The sequence below is a fragment of the Barbatula barbatula genome (genome assembly GCF_947034865.1).
Source record: "Barbatula barbatula genome assembly, chromosome: 3".
NCBI classification, from domain to species: domain Eukaryota; kingdom Metazoa; phylum Chordata; class Actinopteri; order Cypriniformes; family Nemacheilidae; genus Barbatula; species Barbatula barbatula.
In genome coordinates this window covers 7,548,853-7,568,689 of record NC_136764.1, presented here as the reverse complement: position 1 = coordinate 7,568,689, position 19,837 = coordinate 7,548,853, and the positions used below count along the sequence as shown (strand labels likewise).

Sequence of the window (19,837 nt, the reverse complement as noted above, 5' to 3'; positions counted from 1 at the left end):
CAAGCTCGGCAACCCATCGGCAGCCAGTGGCATTCAATTTGGCAGATGTCAGAACGTATGTTAACGGATTGTTGTCACTAAATACCGTAAAAGTCGGGGCATAATAGAGGTAGTCTCTGAATTTTTCAGTTACAGCCCATTTGAGGGCAAGAAATTCCAACTTCCCACTGTGTAAATGATAGTTTTTTTCTGCCGCTGTTAAAGTCCGGGAACCGTAGGCTAGAACTCTTAGCTTCCCGTTTTGTTCCTGGTACAGGACCGCTCCCAGACCTTGGTTGGACGCATCTGTGTGAAGTGTGAAAGGCTGGGAGAAATCAGGAAATCCTAACACAGGAGGCTGAACTAAACAATCGATCAGTTCTTCAAGGATCCCTTGATGGTTTTCTGTCCATTGGATCAGTTGATTTGATGGCACCACATGAGTCATTCTGCCTGTTTCCCTCTTTCGCTTTCCTTTCCTCTGGTCCCTCTTATTGTCAGTCTTTCCCTTTAGTAGATCGTAAAGGGGGTTGGCAATCCGCGAGAAATCTTTGATATACTGTCTATAATAGCTGAGCAGGCCCAAAATCTTGCGTAAGTCCCCCAAAGTGTTCAATTTCTTTTCTTTGAGTGCTGTCACAGCGACTGTGTCTGCCGGGTCCATGCGGCTGCCTTCCGCAGAAACGATCCTGCCCAGATAGCGAACCTTGTTCTTGAAAAGCTCACATTTTTTTGGCTTTAACTTAACTCCATGGGCTTTCAACCGTTGCAGGACTCTCCTCACCGCTTCCACCTGTTCACCAAAAGACTTAGTAAAGACCAGTATGTCGTCAAGGTAGGGTATACAAATGTCATCCCTTAGTCCTTCCAAACATTCCTCCATAAATCGTTGAAATGCCGCTGGTGCATTCATTAGACCAAATGGGATGCGGTTCCATTGATACAGGCCCCACGGTGTAGTGAACGCCGTTAGATGTCTACTCTCTGGACACATAAAGCCTTGGTGGTACGCTTTCCCTTGATCTAATAGAGAGAACCAGCTGTTACCTCCCAGACCATCCAATATATCCTGCACTCTCGGTATAGGCTGGCGATCAGGAACGGTCTTACGGTTCAGGTCCCTATAGTCAATGCACAATCTGAGGCTTCCATCCTTCTTACGGACACACACAATGGGAGACGAGTATGGGGAATGAGACTTTTCCACCCACCCTTGAGCGATCAAATCACGCAGGTAATCCTTCATTTCCTGATATAAAGGCTTAGGAACTGAAGTGTATGTGCGGGTAACCGGTGTGTTGTCATTCAGAGAAATACTCAACTCTAATCCTTGAACACAGCCAATGTCATCATCTGATTTAGAGAAAGCATGGCATTCCTCATGCAACATCTGTTTTACTTGCTGTTGCTGGGACAGAGTCAAATGGCCCACATCGACTGGAGGGTCCCATGAATCCTTATCCCCATCCACGTCCGTGGTTTCTGGTGGGGACTGCGTGACAGAGGCAGAGGTGGTACTTTGTGGGGTTGGCAAAATAGACTTAACTGACTGCACTGTCCCCAGCTCTGTCCTCCCCATAAGCGTGATGTCATGATCTGTTCCATTCTGTACACTGATGGTAATCTTTGGGCAAGCACCCTCTTTTAGCATAAGTAGTGTATCAAACAGTTCAAGGCCGTCAGGGTGTTGGGGATTAACATGTGGTTCAAACAGCAGCACAGTATCTTGTTTCACTAGTGGCCCCCTTACCTGACACTGAATCTGCATCACAGTTTGCTTTGGTACAGTCACCCGCCCCTTTACTGTTCTAACCACATACACACCAGGGTCTTCTGCTGATACTAGATTGATGAAGGTGTGTACTTTATTTTTCTTGAGGCCCGGGAAAGCATTCCGAACAGTGTTGTACATATTTCCATCAGTCGCATTATGAGATCCATCCGAATCGCACTTCCGTATTAGTTGCTCTATTACATTGTACCCTATGATTGGCCTAGACAACTCTTGGTTCTTCAAGACAAGCACAGGAATGATTAACTCTCTCCCCTTTGCTACAGGGGATGTCAACTTGAAAGTAATTTCCACCCAGCCACTGTATGGTATGTTTGTTCCATTTGCCGCCACCAACTGCAGATTATCTGGAGCGCCTGCTGCCTCGGAAATGTTTTTAAGAGTCACATCAGGTGCGTACTTTGTTTTCCACAGTTCATCTATGATAGATACTTGGGAGCCTGTATCCCATAATGCTTCTGTCCTCTGTCCCTGCAGGTAACAGGTCACTAGACATTGTTTGCCTACTAGAGATGTGACAGCAGAATGACAATTAACGTTACAAGAACTAGGTAAAATACTGTTAAGTGACTGGGGCTCAAGATCACGCTGTACCTGCTGATTTGGGCCACTTCCTTGTTCTTGGGACCTTTTCACTGTTTGGGTCACACCCTGTCCCTCGGGGGTAACCCACTCCTGTTTAACGCCGCTCCTGAATGGGGTCTGACACTCTTGCTCTTACAGCCAGCTGAGAAATGCTCGCTGCTGCCACACAGGTAACAGTGAGTACATGGTTCCATGGTTTTGCATTGCTGGCAATGGAAACATTGTCTCGCTCGTGGATTGCGAGGTGGTCGGTACTGATTAGGGTATGGTTGCGGCGGCACCACATACTGCTGGCCATAATATGGGGCTGCTCCAACGTTTAGAGGCTGAGTCGCATAAGGTTGTGCATGATGGGTTACATACTGTTGGGGTGACTGCACAGGATGCTCTTGTGTGACAAAAGGGTATTGAACCGGCTTTGTGTGCGGTATATATCGTTCCGATGCATGTTTTTGACTTTGGTCAAGCTGGTGTGAAGACGAATATGGACCTTTTGAATGGCATTTAACTGTCTCTGCTCCCCAGGCCTGACTCTCTCGGATTGGCGTCCATTCAGGGGCCGGTTGGAAACCTTGGGAGCAGCTCTGATGCTGGGGGGCAGCTGTAGCTACTGGTTCCTGGTTATGGACTGCACAGCATCGCTGAGTAACAGGAAGGGGCTTCTGCATTGTTTCTTTAAGTTGCATGACATCCTCACTTAGACTTTTCAGCTGCGCCATCAGATCAAACTTAGGGTGTTTAGATTGGCATTTTGGTTCAGGGTCATCTAGCTGCACAACATGAACAGTGCCGGTTCGTTCACCTTTCCGTTTGCTTTGCCGTTCCGATTCGTTAGAACACGCGACATTAAGTTTCTCTAGTAACACTTCGTCGGTTATAGTGGGGTTGGACAGATATTGTTGAAGGTCACTTTGGATGCGATCATTATGCAGCCCTGTTAGAACTGTGTGTAAGAACATGTTTTGGACCAGAGCCGGGTCATATTTTAACCCAGAGTCATCTTCTTGAGAGGCGAACAAGATTTTCTGTCTAAGGTCGAGGACGCGGATCAGGAAGCTTTGTGGGGTTTCTTTTGGGCGCTGCGCTTCTGTAGTGAGTTGTTTATATAGTTCAGTTGCATTTTTTTCCTGGTAGTGGGAGCGCAATATGTGTCTTAGCACTGGGAGTGTCAGCCCCGCCTTTCCCTCAAGATAACTTCGCAGCTGAAACCCTGGCGTGATAGCCTTGATGACCGAATCAATTATTTCCTGTTCTGGGTAACCTTTGTTTATTCCACTTTCTATCTGCCGTACCAAACTTGAAAAGGAAAGTCGGTCCTTTTGACCCGGATCACCTATCAGACCTGATATTTTGAAGTCTTTATGCCATACTGAGGTGACCTGTCGCTGTGGTAGACCTACAGAGCTCACTGAGTTACGGTCCTTATGTCCCTGTTGGCCTTCCGTAGTGTGAGGCATGGCATGACTGATATGCATGGTGGAAAACGACTCTGACACATTTTCATTTTCCCTTATTTCCCGCATCATGTTAGCCCCCTCACGAGAAGTATTCTCCTCTCTCTCAAGCCTATGTTCAGAACTGTCAACATCAGTCCCCGTGAGCAGACTCAATTGTTCATTAATTTCCAGCAGCTCAGCCATCCCACCATCCTCGAGCTCCCCTAACTCAGCTCTTAGCATGTGGTTACTCAGACTGTTTAACAGAGACAAACGAGTTGCATTTGTTTCACCCTCCTTTGTAATGTGAAGAAAGACACAGAGTTCTGTCAGTTTTTCACGTGAAAGTTTACATAGTTTCTCCCCGATTTCATCCTGGAGACTTTTAAACGCATCCATTATTAGCAGCCGTGTATGGGTTGTTGAGGGTAGTGTTTACCTCACTGACTCGACGTTGCTACTGCTGGTTATCGCTGAACCTCAGCAAGTGCATTGCTCGACCAGATCACCTCACTACTCGCCCTCGCTGCCTCACACTGCAGTTTATCAACGTCACTGTGAACAGGATGGTGTTGCTAGATGGGTTCTACCGGCGAGGGAGTTAATCCACCCAACATTCATCCCAGCGGTGCCTCCAAAATTGTAGTACTCCTGCAATGAGGAGAAGATTATATAAAAGAACAAGACGGACGCGTTGCTTCCTTATCAGTGTTCTTACTGGAAATGAAGCGCGTCGCGACGTTCTTCCCCATTACGTGCAGTGACGTCATCGCGCAGGTACGCAACTTTCTACGCAAAATACTCAAACGAGTTACTTTCCTTAAAACCCCGATGAATAAATATATAACAACATCATTTTAACGAACTACACGAACTTAAATTGACAGTCAACTTTCAGTATACCACAAAAACAATTTACATGGTTTAATTAAAAAATTAAGTGAGATTAAAAGACAAACTTCATGACAAACATTAAAATAAAGCAATATGTTAAATAACATGATTTTCAAATATAACATTTCGGTTTGCAGGTTAAAAGTGCATTGAATTGCAATGTAGCAACAAATCCGTTGTTTTTTGTGCACCTGATGGCTTTGACCTTTTCCTGTCCATTTCCAGTCAGTCACACACCACCCGACTTTCTTCGAAATAACGCACATTTTATCCATAATGCAATGAATACAGGCCTATAGTTCATGCACATTTTAGTTTTTCTGAATTGTGTGAAATGGCTAATAAAAAGATAAGTAATACAAAACGATTATGGCCGTGACTCGTTTCCTGAGTGACAGTGTTGGGAAATCTGTTGATTGTCGAGTGCCAAATAAACAGATTGTGCAGGAACTATAGGCCGGTATTCATTGCATTATGGATAAAATGTGCGTTATGTGGAAGAAAGTTGGAAGGTGTGTGACTGACTTTAGCCCACTAATTGAATTTGCGTCATGGGAGGGGCTTCTGCCGCTCTCTAAGTCATAACAATTTCTTCCAAATAACGCACATCTTCGGCGAATACCTGACAGACAAATAAAAAAAGTACACTTCTCTCAACAGGTAGCGTCTAGCTTTTGTTGAAACTAGTTACTTTGTATACCATTGCTCTTTGTATGACATAGGCTATTGCTCCTCGAACTCTTTGTAAGTCGCTTTGGATAAAAGCGTCTGCTAAATGCCTAAATGTAAATGTAAATAATCACAGCCCAACTAGAGAAATCTCCTGATTGGCAGCGCAAATTTTTGCCAAAATTTTGATTTTTCAACTTGCGCAAATCATCTCTTGCGCTTAACGCTTCATTCGCGTTCAGTTTGAACACCTAGAGGTGAACTATCCACCTTCTCAGCATGCAGGGGCGCCAATTTGCCAATTCCCTACACAATAATTGAATGATAGATAATAGGCGTGCCTAAAACCGCTACTGCCCAGGACCTTCAATAGACCTGCAATTAATTGACTGTTAAGAGCATTAATCAAGTATTATAAATGCAAACAAGAAATTGTGAGTAAAACTTATTTTAATGAAAACATACTGTATTATGTGCTAGTCTATTCTTGTCTATGTTGAGAACTGACCAATTTTTTTTATAAATTATAAACATTTTGCAGAATACTTAATCAAAACTTCTCCACGGACCAGATGTCATGGACAAACCTCCAGTAAATTCTTCAAAAAAAAGATGATTTCATACGCAGTCTTCCAATAGGAAGTGAAAAGCTGTTGTGAATTGATGTAATGGACAACCCCCCACTGAATGTTCAAAAACAGAGAATGTCATGGACACACCTCCATTGAATGTTCAAAAAACGGATGATTAAATGAACAATCCTAGAGTGAATATATGAGATGATGCAACAGACAATATTCCAGTGGAAACTGAAATGCTGTGTTTTTCAGTAAAATCTTTAATGAGACTTCATGAACCAGTAGATGTCATGTAAAATCCTACACTGAATCTTGAAAAAGACAACGAAATCATGGACAATTCTCAATCGAAACTTCTTAAAATAGATGATTGCACAGACAATCCTACATTGAAACTTCAAAAAACAGATGATGTCACAGACATTCGTCCAGTGAGTCTTCAAAATACAGACTATATCACGGAAAATCTTCCACTAAGAACACAAATGCTGTGTTTGGTGGACAGTTTAATGAGACTTCAAGAACCAGTTGATGTCACGGACAATCCTCCACTGACACCTCAAAAAGTAGATAATGACACGGACAATCCTCCAGTGAGTCTTCAAAATACAGACTATGTCACGGACGATCTTCCAGTAAGAACAGAAATGCAGTGTTCCTCGGTGGACACTTTAATGAGACTTCAAGAACCAGTTGATTTCATGGACAATCCTCCACTGAAACCTCATAAACTGGATGATGACACAGACAATCCTCCAATGAGTCTTCAAAATACAGACTATGTCACAGACAATCTTCCAGTAAGAACACAAATGCTCTGTTGCTCAGTGGACACTTTAATGAGACTTCAAGAACCAATTGATGTCATGGGAAATCCTACACTTAATCTTGAAAAAGACAACGAAATCATGGACAATCTTAAAGTGAATCTTCAAACATCACATGATGTCACAGACAATCCTCCACCGAAACTTCAAAAATCACATGATGTCATAGATTATCCTCCACTGAAACTTCAAACATCAGATGATGTAACAGACAATTCTCCACTGAAACCTCAAAAACCAGATGATGACAGGGACAATCCTCCACTGAAACCTCAAAAACTAGATGATGACACAGACAATCCTCTACAAAAACCTCAAAAACTAGATGATGACACAGACAATCCTCTACAAAAACCTCAAAAACCAGATGATGACAGGTACAATCCTCCACTGAAACTTCAAACATCAGATGTCACGGACAATCCTCCACTGAAACCTCAAAAACTAGATGATGACACAGACAATCCTCTACAAAAACCTCAAAAACCAGATGATGACACCCACAATCCTCCACTGAAATTTCAAGCATCAGATGATGTCACGGACAATACTCCACAAAGACCTCAAAAACCAGATGATGACACCCACAATTCTCCACTGAAACTTCAAACATCAGATGATGTCACAGACAATCCTCCAAGGGAACTTCAAACATCAGATGATGTCACGGACAATCCTCCACTGAAACCTCAAAAACTAGATGATGACACCCACAATCCTCCACTGAAATTTCAAACATCAGATGATGTCACAGGCAATCCTCCAAGGGAACTTCAAACATCAGATGATGTCACGGACAATCCTCCACTGAAACCTCAAAAACTAGATGATGTCACGGAAAATCCTCCACTGAAACTTCAAACATCAGATGATGTCACGGACCATCCTCCACTGAAACCACATAAACCAGATGATGACACGGACAATCCTCCTAAAAAAACAATTGATGCTATGAAATCTTATCAAGTGAGATTTCAATTTAATGCAATCAACATTTTTTAGCGCTTATACAATTTGCAATTGCCTCAAAGCAGCTGTACAAAAAACAAAGTATGAAATAATATGTGAATATAATTTAAAAACCTACCATTATTCTGATGTGCTGACAGAGTGCACTTTTCTTACTGTGTACCTCTAAACATTCACATCATAACAATGTCAGGATAGTAAACTGATACTGCCCTGCGGGGTAGTGGGGACATTGACACTTGCAGTTTTAACTATGAGTTGAAAACTAGCCCGAAGTCCGGCCATCTGAATGTAAATTTGTCGCTCAGATGGCTGGTTGAAACGTAGGGCTTTTATACACTTACAATCATACACATATATCGGCATATACTGTCCAACTCATGGTATTATTGCAAGTCTTACAGATGACCTAGACATGTCAAAAGAGAATTCGCAATAATATCATGGATTGCAAAGTTATTCTTGGGAAAAATAGTTATTTGTCTTTACAACTTTAGTTTGACTAATACTTTCAAAGCAAAAGTCAAGTATAAAGCCAGATGTCAGTAGGCTCCCATTAACAGCTTTTTTACTGTGTCAGTAAGCAAATGAGTGGTCCAAACAAATTTACCCAGTTAATTTTTTATTTGGTCGTGCATTGCACTTGTGAACCACTTGTGTGCATCTTTGGTTCCCTTTCTGTCAGTCTTGCGACGTTGTGTCGAAGCGACAGATGAGGTTTGATCAGGTTTGACTAGTTTTGAAATGCCAATGAAATTTGCTAATTAAATTAGCATGCCGGACTCCGCCCACAGATATCCGAGTATAAAGGGGAGATGGCGTGCAGCATTCATTCACATTCTTCTTCGGAGCCTTTCACATCTGATGGCAAGACACTCCATAATCCGTGGTGCAGCGGATTGTCCCTCGTCAGTTACTAACCCTGGGCATCTCGGCTGTTCCAGAGTTGTTATTTCTAAAAGAGCTAATTTCTCCAGCGTGGCATGTCCCGCTGTTCTTGTGGGTCCAATAACCTAATCTAGGAGGGTCACAATGTCTGCCTCAAGTGCTTGGGAATCTGACACGCTGAGGCAGCCTTCGTGGATACGTCCTTCCCGCGGGCGGATGGCAATTCAGACGTTGTGGTCACGGGTGGCTGTATTCTTCCGGGATCCAGCCACCACCTCATCTGCTTACTGTTCCGTGACTGCCTTCCTGCAGGGGAAGGGCACATTGTGGCATCCGAGACCAGTCCTCTGGAACCTCCATGTCTGGCTCCTTGAGGGGACGAGGAGATCCTGAGGAACCTACCCCCTGCGGTGGTGGAGAAAATTTTCGCCTTTAAGTGGCACCTCTTCTCCTCCTGGTGTTCTTCTCACAGAGAAGGACCGCCTGTGCCCGCTGGCAGTAAGGGCCCACTCCACCCGGGGTGTAGCTTCCCCGTGGGCACTGGCTCAGGGCGCCTCTCTGGCAGACATCTGAAGAGCTGCGGGTTGGGCTATGCCCAACACCTTCGCAAGGTTTTACAGCCTCTACGTGGAACCCGTGTCAGCCCGAGTCTTGCATGGTACCAACAGGTAAGACTGGCGTCCGGTAGGGTGTATGCCTGCGACAGTGCCTTCCCCCCTCCCAGATGGGTTAGTGCGCTATTTCCGCCTCCCTTCTTCCCCCCCACCGGGCAAAGAATACGCATTCCATCCATCCATCCATCCATCACAAAGCATTCCCTGGCGGCGGGCTGGGCGAGTTGACCTGCCTCCTGAGGCCAGATATCAGCTGAGTTATCCACGCATAGCTCTAACCGGACCTAGTGCCCCACACACAGTTACCCCCCAACAGGGCTGTTCCCGCAGATGTATCTTCATGAGCTGGTTCCCTTCGTAGCAACCCATGACCTCCTCTAGGTGGACATACACCTCGCGGTACTCCCTTCAATCCGCACATTCCTCCCATGAGTTCTCCCCTGCCGGCGAGACCATGTTGGTGTCTCCACTTATCTCCTCCCTACGGCGGGAAGTGGTCTCTGTAGCGTGCTTTCTCATCATCGCTTTTCCAGTGGCCACTACGGTACCGGGTGGCTTCTCTACATTACAGAATCAAGGCCTCCGTCCGTGGTGGCTGATGGCAGGTGCCTCTCATCTTTGCCAAAGATTTGGGACCCCTTAACTGTCCACTGGAGGGTTTCAATTTCACCCTAGCGCTCACGTCTGACATGCCCAGTCCAGTCAGCGACGCTTCGCAAGAGATTGTGACGCAGCACAGTGCTGTGATGTTTTCAATAGAAACCCCATCTGTCGGTTCGGCACAACGTCGAGAGACTGACATAAAGGGCACATCTCGGTTCTGTATGTGATGGAGGGAATGAGAAGTTGTGTCCTTCATGCCACAACACTTGCCGCCCATTGCAGCAGTCGAGAGATGCTCTCAGGCTCCTCAGCACAAAAGGTGAATGCCTTTATCTCCTTAATCCGGGGGAGGAGTCATGCAAATTAAATTCGCCAATTTCATTGGCCTTTTCAAAACTAATAAGAAGATGAAAGGTTCTCAAGTCAAACCCCATCTGTCCGTTCGACACATCGTTACAAGTACACTTACAAGTAGACGTTACAAGTACAAGTACACCTACAAGTAGACGTTACAAGTACAAGTACAAGTACAAGTACAAGTAGACGTTACAAGTACAATTTCTCTTTCAGGAGTATAATACAAATTCAGTAGAAGGGAGCAAACCTAAAGGCCCTGGAAGTGTAGTGCTACCTTCAAGCAACGCAGGTACAAAAACACATGATATCATATAAAAACATTACCATAGATGATCGTATTAGTTCTTACTATAGTGTTGCTCTTAATGTTTGTTGTTTACTCTAGACCACAGACTTCCCAAACTCAATGTTGCAATACTTGGCAACTCTGCGGCTGTCAAGTATGGACCTCACAACATTCTGGTTGAAAAAAAACATGCTGAGAAGAACTTCATGACTTCAGAATTTCATGTGTCAGTGACCAACATGATTGGATTACATGAGACTAATCAGAAGAATTATGAACAAGTTATTCGTCAGCTTTTGAAGGAGAATGGCATCCATGTCTTCATCTTTGTTGTTCGACTGGGTCGGCTAAATAATGCTGATCAGACGGCCATTAAATGGCTACAGAGAACATTTGGTTACAAAGTTTTCTCATTTGCAATGATTCTCTTCACCTATGAGAGAAACGAAGAGTGTGCCAATATCACAGGTATGAACCCTGTGCTGGAGAAATGTGGAGGAAGACATTGCACCTGCAGCATGATCATGAACAACCAATCAGAGATAATAGAATTGATGAACATGATTAAACAACTGTTCATTGCCAACAACAAACAGTGCTATACGGAACAGATGTATTACACAGTTTTAAGAGAGCTGCGCAAAGATAAATATCTAAGTGGTAAGAAAATAATCTCTGTTTTCTTCATTTTGTTTTATTTTGACATGTTAACACTTATTGAGTTAATAATACATAATAATAACACACTACAACATTGCACCCCTTCAGCTGGATTTTTCTAGTCACACATAGCACCTAATTGTGGTCACTTCTGTATTGTTACCCAGATCAACCTGGTTTGACACAAATTCGTAACTACAACAACAAGGTGGCAAATTCTTAAAACAGCTAGATTATAGAAAAACACTAAACTTTAAGTGATAGTTTTCTCAAGGGTGTCCTGACCCTTTAAGCCCCACACCAAAGCCTTAATAGCCACCTAATAGGTTACATTTACATTTAGCATCATTTAGCAGAAGCTTTTATCCAAAGTGATTTACAGAGAGTTCGGGGAGCAAGGAGAGATATGTCATACAGAAGCCACAATACAATAGATGCTAATACATAGTGACTAGTTTCAAGAAATGCCAGACCAATACATGTTTAGAGAAAGAGAGCGGGTTAGGTTTTTTATTTGTCTGACACAAGTAGTTCATTAGATTATTCTGTATCAACAGCCCACGTGTTTCTGAAACATTCAACTGAATGCTGAGTTAATAAATTGTCTGCGTATAAAGTGGGATATAATCTCCCAAGCTTTTTTCCTCATAAATGTTTTTCTCATAAAAAGGCCTGAAAAAAAGCATGGGTGACACAACATCACAGCCTTTGAGGAACTTTGCCCAACCAGAGAAAGGAGACCGACCAAAAGTAAGACACTATGTGAAATATTTGTATAAATGAGAGAGTATATGTTTTAATTACCTATGCAAATAGGGAATGGGGATTTGACTCTTTCATTTTAAACATCTTAAAAATACCTAACAATTTACCCAATATTGTGGTATTCTTCAGCTGTCTACAATGGAACTGATGGGCAGACTTCATCTGGAAGGCAAATATCAAAATCTGAAAACAGAAGATTTTCTTCAGCTAACTGAACATTCACAGTCTCATGAGTTCTATGCAGAAGACACGTTTGCTCATACATTTGTAAAACAATTACTGTTGATGGACTACAGAGCAAGATGCATCAAAATTAAAGAGAATACTGAACAGAATACAACACAACAAAAATGCAATGGTTTGTCTAAACGTAGGAGAGATGCTTTTCATGATATTTTCAATGAACCTGCAAAACCTGCTGATGAATCTAACAAATTAGACCTCATTCACTTCATGGATGCTCAGATGGCTGTGTTTTATTGTGCTGATAGATTCCTAAAGCAGCTCATAATGACTAAACTCTCAGAGTGTCAGTTTGCTCTTCCTCTGCTTGTACCCAATCCATTCACACAACAGATTGAATTTCCTCTCTGGACATTAAGGCAAATCAAAAAGAGCTGGAAAACAAGCAAAACCATCAGCAAAACCCAACCAATCTACAGGATGGAAACTCCGTTGGTGGCATTCTTCAAGTTTGGCTCTGTGTCTTTATCCAAGTCTCAGTTGATGAACAGTTTGATCAACGAGAAACACGACACGTTCTTCCACAGAAACTGTCCAGGCAGCAGCAGAACCAGAATACTGATGGATGGGGTGGTGGAGATCGCCTGGTACTGCCCATCTGGAGAGAAAACAGATACATTTCCTCAATGTGTTGCATTCTGTAATCTTCATGGTGATGCAGGAGTCAATGAGAGGCAGCTGGATATCATTACACAAATGTCTTCTGTAAATGTTGTAATTTTACCTCAAATGAACAAGAATGATGACAGCATGCCAAAGATCCAAAGCTTATATCAGGCCTCAAAGCCACTCATTTGCCTTCTTACTGAGAATAATTCAGCTCTCACAGAAATATGCCAAGGGAAATACAAAATGGGTTTAAAAGACAGAAGTCAGTCAGATGTATTTGACAATCTTAGAACAGCTGTTAATAATGGACTCCTATCCTCAGAATCATCTTCCCTTTTCAAGCTTGAAGATGTGGCCAAACATTTAAATATCACAGTAGATGAGAAGACTGATGAGGAGTGCAAGAGAGGAAAAGATGCAGCGCAGCAAATTATGAGTTTACTGAAGAATAAAGATCTGACAGAAATCAAAGAATTATTTCTGCCGTGTCAGGGAAAACTGTGGCATCAGTGGTGCCAGAAGAATAAAGAACTACAGAGGCCTACATTGAGTGAACTACATAAGAGTATCAACATTGAAAAAAATAGAAGCGAAAAAAGAACAAAAATGCAGAAAATCCGTGAACAGCAGCAAACATCTGATCTAAGCCAGTTTATCAAAATCTTTATCAAAGAACTGAATTCACTTAAAGAAAAAGAGATCACATATTTTCTTAAGTGGCTTGGGATTCTAATGGATGACTACACCACTGAAAGTCTTTCAGCACTTCATCATGAGTATAATCAAAAGTTGTCAACGGTCTTAGATCTTAAAAAGAAACATAATAGATCTCATCAACTAACAGCTGAACAAGAACTTGAGAGAATATCTGAGAAACTAGAAGCTGCAACCTTTGGTTTGGAGCACATACTGAGAGAGGTCGGTCAAATATATGAATCATGTTCAACTGTAAAGAAGAACAAGAAAAACCTAGGGTTTGACTTCAGAGCTCTGCCAAGTCTTGCAGCAAAGATGATGATGTTTGGATTTCCACTGGAGTTGATGGATGGAGATGCTGCTCATGTTCCTCTGATCTGGGTTACTGCTGTTTTAGATGAACTCATCCAGAAACTGGGAGACAAGAGAGTCTTTGTGCTGTCAGTTTTAGGGATTCAGAGCTCTGGGAAATCCACAATGTTGAATGCCATGTTTGGTTTGCAGTTTGCTGTCAGTGCCGGCCGGTGCACCAGAGGAGCTTTCATGCAGCTGGCCAAAGTGTCAGAGGAGATGAAGATGAAAAAACAGCTGGAGTTTGACTATATTCTAGTTGTTGATACTGAGGGTCTTCGTGCTCTAGAACTGGCTGGAAGATCAACAAGAAATCATGACAATGAATTGGCCACTTTTGTTGTTGGTCTTGGAAATATGACGTTAATAAACGTCTTTGGAGAAAACACTGCTGAGATGCAGGACACTCTCCAGATTGTCGTTCAGGCCTTTTTGAGAATGAAGAAGGTCAGGCTGAATCCCAGCTGTATATTTGTACATCAGAATGTTTCAGATGTCATGGCTGGAGAGAAAAACATGGAAGGAAGGAGACGACTTCAGGAGAAACTGGATCAGATGACAAAACTTGCTGCCAAAGAGGAAAACTCTGATACAGAGTGTTTCAGCAATGTCATTGCATTTGACGTACAGACTGATGTGAAGTATTTTTCACAGCTTTGGGAGGGAAGCCCACCTATGGCTCCACCAAACCCAAACTACAGCAGAAACATTCAGGAATTGAAAGACACAATTCTCTCAAAATCTTCGAGATCAAGAGGCATCACACTGTCACAGCTCAAAATGCGTATTAATGATCTTTGGAATGCACTGCTGAATGAAAACTTTGTGTTCAGCTTCAAAAACACACTGGAAATTTCTGTGTTTAGAAAACTAGAAATTAAATATAGTGAATGGACTTGGAACCTTAGGAGGGCCATGTTGAGTATTGAAGACAAATTCCACAACAGAATTGCAAATGGTAACACTGAGGTTCTTGTAAATGACCTGCTGGCTGAAATGAAAACAGTAAAAGATGAAGTAGAAAAATCAATGAAGTTTTACTTTAATGAGGACAAAGACAAAGATATTCTGTGTCAATGGCGAGGAAGATTTGAAACCCGAATTAAAGATCTTCATGATGACCTTGTGAATGCCACAAATAGAAAGTTGGGTAAAGAGATCGATCAGAAGAACGCAAGAGAAAATCTGGACAAAAAAAGGACAGAGTTTGAAAAAATGCTTTTCACTCGGAGTAAGGAACTTGCTTTGAGTCTGAAAAGTAAAGGAACTGATGAACATGTTCATGTTCTGGAGCAGGAATTTGACAAAACGTGGAGTAAATGGGTCAATGAGATGCCTGAAGATTTTTCTGACCTGGAAGATTTCAATATTTGGGGGGATGTAATAAAGATTTTAGCAGAAAACTTTGGATTAACTCCTGTAAATGAGCGACTAAATCTAACAGACTTTAAACAGATGGTCCTCCGGGGTGATTATGATGACTACATTATACTTCAGAAACATCTGGAGCAATCTGATAATACTGTGCCTTTAGAGAAAGCTATGGAAAGCCCAGAGAAAAGCAAGAGCGGGCTGTTTCAGCAGTATGTAGTGAATCCAACACAAACAATTATTTCATATGTTATAGGGAATAGACACAAACCAGAAAACAAGATCCTAAATGGTGAATATCATGCCTCCGTAAGGCAAATGATTTGTGAGGTGATTGAGGAAACTGAGAAAATAATGGAGAAATCACCAGTCAAAAGACGGGGCTACAATGACAGTTACATTCAGGCAATAACAGACTGTGTTAGAAAGTCTGTAGAGCAACATCAATCAAAGAAACAAATATACAAACTGAAAAGAGAGTTTATTATAGATCTCTCTCTCTATGTGTCTGACATTGCAATCAAGACATTTACTAAACTCCACAAAGAATTCAGGGAAACAAATGATCCAAGAATTTATCTTGAGAAGCAGAAAGCTCAATATTACAGCATCTTCAAGAATCACTGGTGTGGAGCAACAAACACAACAATACTGATCGATTTCATCTGCAGCAAACTTGAACCGTCAATCCTTGAAGCTGTTTACAACAAAACTGCTATTGATTTAGCAGCACAGATGAGGTCTGACATACGAGCATTACGTGAGAACAGATCAAATCTGGAGAAACACATTCTGAAATCCCTCGCAGAAAAAGAGGACTTTCATCAATATATGCAATACATCCATCAACCCAAAGATCAATTCAAACAATTCATTAAAAAGGAAGTGAAGATATACTTCATCGAACAAAGTGAAATGATTATAAACATTTTCAAAGGAAATCTAAAACAGAAAGAGCAGATTGTGAGTAATGCTGTGCATCCAGTGACAGAGGAGGTCAAAAACAGGAGAGGAGATGGAAACATGTGGTATACAAGTTTCGCTCAAACATTCACAGATGAGCTGAAATTCACACAAGAGGCATGTTTTGATCTTACAGAAATTAAAGACTTGGATTTTCTTGGAAAACACTTAAGTGAAAGTCTAAATAAAATGATGACAAAGCTACAAAACAGTTTTTCAAGCATTAATGACATTAAAATGGAGAAGTGCCAGAAGAAACCAGATGAGATTTTGATCGATCACTTCTGTCAGTGCTGTTGGGTTCAGTGTCCCTTCTGTAAAGCCATCTGCACCAACACGATGGAAAACCATTCTGTAGATCACAGTGTTCCTTTCCATCGTAATACTGGACTGAGTGGATGGTTTTACAGAGGAACAACAGACTTGTCACTTTGTGAGTGTACAACAGCAGTAACAAGTGATCAATCATTTCATCCAAATTCGTCTGAACATAAAGTCCTCTGGAAAGAATACAGAAAAGGAGGTCTTAAATATGCTAACTGGAGCATCACTCCTGACCACTCAGAGCTGCCGTACTGGAAGTGGTTTGTGTGCAGGTTCCAGAAAGACCTGGAGAAGTACTATGATAAAATATTCCAGGGATCGGGCGAGATTCCAGATGAATGGAGACAGTACACAAAGGAGGATGCTATTGAGAGTTTGGATGAATACCTCTAATGGAGCGGTACAAGTAATACAAATCTCTTCATTAACCTATTTTGCAGTTAATATTTTGATGTGTTTTTTGTGTTTTTAACTGGATTCTGTCCTGTTTTACAGGTTTTTTTTGTGAAATCACAGAGCTGACTTCATTTGGATGCATTGATCAGCACATAGAGAGCTGAAGTAGGACAGAAAAGTCAGTAGGACCAATCATTGGAAATGGATGGAAAATGTTTAGGGATTCAATAGCCACACAAATGATTTCAAAATGTTATCATTCTTGTTTATCTTTTTTAACTAGTGACGCATAAATGTTTCTCACCAGAAGAAATTACATTGTTCTGAGTTTGAGATCAGTACAGATGCATGAAGTCAAAGACATCCACATGACCAAATCATTTAAAAAACGATTAATTATTTGAATTTAACAAGGGTTTATTTCCCTGACGGTAGTTAAAGCAGAGGTTCACCTTCCGAATGAAAATTCGGTCGTCATCTCTTTTAATTTCAGATCTGTATGACTATCTTTCATTTTTAAGGTGAAATAGGGTATATCTTTTCAAATTCTTTCTAAATCTTTAATTATTTTAATACTTTTATTGCATGTTGAAGTATCCCCAAAAAAGTGATTGCATTTGTACTCATAATCAATACAAATATATTTTGTAGCTCTAAGTTGTTTTAAGATTTGTGAAATAAAGATGATTTTATTCAAGCCCTGCAGTTCTTCGTACGTTTCTTACTACATCCAAGATCAAATGAAACATCAGAGATCACCTAATCCTGCTAATCATGATCTGGATAATTCGGTTCTTCATGAATACAGCCTCCGCATAGCCACACAGAATATATTTTTAAATAAAGACAAATCTTTTTGCTTTTATTTAAAACGAATGCATCTCTCTGAAAGTTAGTTTTTGGTGCGTGTATAACTAACCCAAATAAATTATTTACTTTTTCAGTGGTTTATAGTCTATGTTTGTAGTTGTGTAAGTAAAACTGAACTAATTAAAGACTTTTTTCTTGTTACTTTTTTATTTAAAGTGTTACTTAAAAGTGCTTCTGTAGCTCAGCGTAAGAGCATGTGTTTAGCCATGTAAAAAGTCATAGGTTTCATTCCCAGAGAACAAATATACAGCTAAATAAACATATACAGTAGCTTGAATGTAAGTCATTTTGGAAAGAAGCATCTACAAAATGCATAAATGTACAATAAAACCTTGACAGTGTCTTTAATTTAATGATAGGTTTTTCATTATATTTATATTTTTATTTAACATATATTCATTTTATTTTGATATAAATGTTTTACTTTATTCAAATGTTTGTGTAGTGTTAAAAGAACTGACTCAAAAAAGTATTCTGGATCAGCATTTGAGCAGCGTTGTTTATGTCTTCCGAAGCGGTCTACATTTTCCCAATTGCTCAGTGGGGAAAGACCAGAATAATATTAGGCCTCATGTTCATCCATGCCAAGACTGACAATCCCTTTTGTTATTTATATCCTCTTATACACATAAGAATCATATACACTTTAAGGATGAAATCTACAAGGCCCCAGATCTCTGTCTCATAAATTGTGTCTAATCAATGTCTTCGACATAAAATATAGTGCCTGTCAATGTCAAAATTCTGTCCAAGTGGCTTATATCTTGCAGCACTACTCATCTACATCTACTCAGACCCTGACTTGGCACTAAACACTTTTTCGTGGATATTTTCATACCTACTCAAATCGGTGGATACGCTGGATTTATAGAGGCTGGGGTCAGGTAATTATGTGTCATTATGTGCCATAAAGCATAAAACTAAGCTATGACATAAACAGACAACACAACCTGGGAAAGGAAAGAGGTCATTAACTGATGACACATACACTTTGTGGACAAAAGTATTCTTCTAATAAACAGGTTTGACTAGTTTAGTTATTTCCATGAGCAGTGCAGCAGTTTGGGCAGGGCCCTTTTATAGTCAAATGTGACGTTGCCCCTGGGCACAAAGCAAGGTTCAAAATAAATGATTGATTTAGTCGAATGTGGAATAACTTGACTGGTCTGTCTTAAAGGTTCAGTGTAATTATTGAGTTGATCTATTCATAGAAATGCAATATAATATACATAGCTTTGCCTTCAGAGGTGTTAAAGAGTTAACATAATGAAGCTTTATGTTTTTATTACATTGGAATGAGCCATTTCTATCTACATACACCGCTGGACCCCTCGCATGTAATTCGCCGTGTTCTGTCAGCCGTCATAGTGTTTTGAAAGAGAAAGGGATGGGTGGTGTGTGTGGTTGGTTGGAATTATAGACTTGTTTATTGGAAGGGGCTTTTCTTCTGTTGATATAGTGCACAAACACACATACCAAAAACAAATAACAATAAAGGTATCAACAAATGTATTGTCGCAGTCAAACCATTTTGGCACCAATGGAAGCTCAAGTTTCTGAACCGTTTACATGATAATGAAAAAACTTACTGCAGTTATTTACTCACCCTCTGTTCAAAGGCCATATTACTTTTTGTTTTGTCAGAAGAAGAAAGGTTAAAGAACTGTTCACTATAGCTCACGTTGGAAAGTTTCCAAAAGGTGGAAGATTCTTCAAATTTGTCAAATGAACCAAACACATTAATTGAATGACATTAGAGTGCATTAAAAAGACTGAATTAAGGTAAGCTATAGTCTTTTACTAACCCATTGAGGGGTGTATGTGATGGCCTACTCAAGTGGCAAAGTCAAAGAATGAATTAAAAACTATTAAAATTAAAGTTGACACAAAAAATTTAATCTTTCATCATTTACTCAAAGAAGATCTTTTTTAAGAAAGTTGGTAGCCGTACAACATTGGCCCCCATTCACTTCTATTGAATGGACCCAAAACCAATGCAAGTGAATAGGAGAATGAATAACAACATTCTTCAAAATGTCTTCTTTTGTGTTCTGTGTAAGAAGAGAGTCATACGAGATTGAAATAACAAGTGGGTAAGTGAATGATGACAGA

The 19,837-nt window shown here is 40.9% G+C and overlaps 1 protein-coding gene across 1 annotated transcript; it reads left to right on the top strand.

Annotated features, from left to right (window-relative positions):
- Positions 1-6,265: 6,265 nt before the first annotated feature.
- On the top strand, positions 6,266-17,550 carry LOC306892512 (interferon-induced very large GTPase 1-like; the record flags this gene model as incomplete). Its single annotated transcript, XM_079453641.1, has 6 exons — positions 6,266-7,726; positions 10,405-10,480; positions 10,577-11,137; positions 11,808-11,887; positions 12,032-16,865; positions 16,955-17,550. The coding sequence occupies 5 exons, from the start codon at positions 6,266-6,268 to the stop codon at positions 16,850-16,852; spliced, it is 6,999 nt and encodes a 2,332-aa protein (XP_079309767.1). The 3' UTR covers positions 16,853-16,865; positions 16,955-17,550.
- Between the last annotated feature and the right edge of the window lie 2,287 nt (positions 17,551-19,837).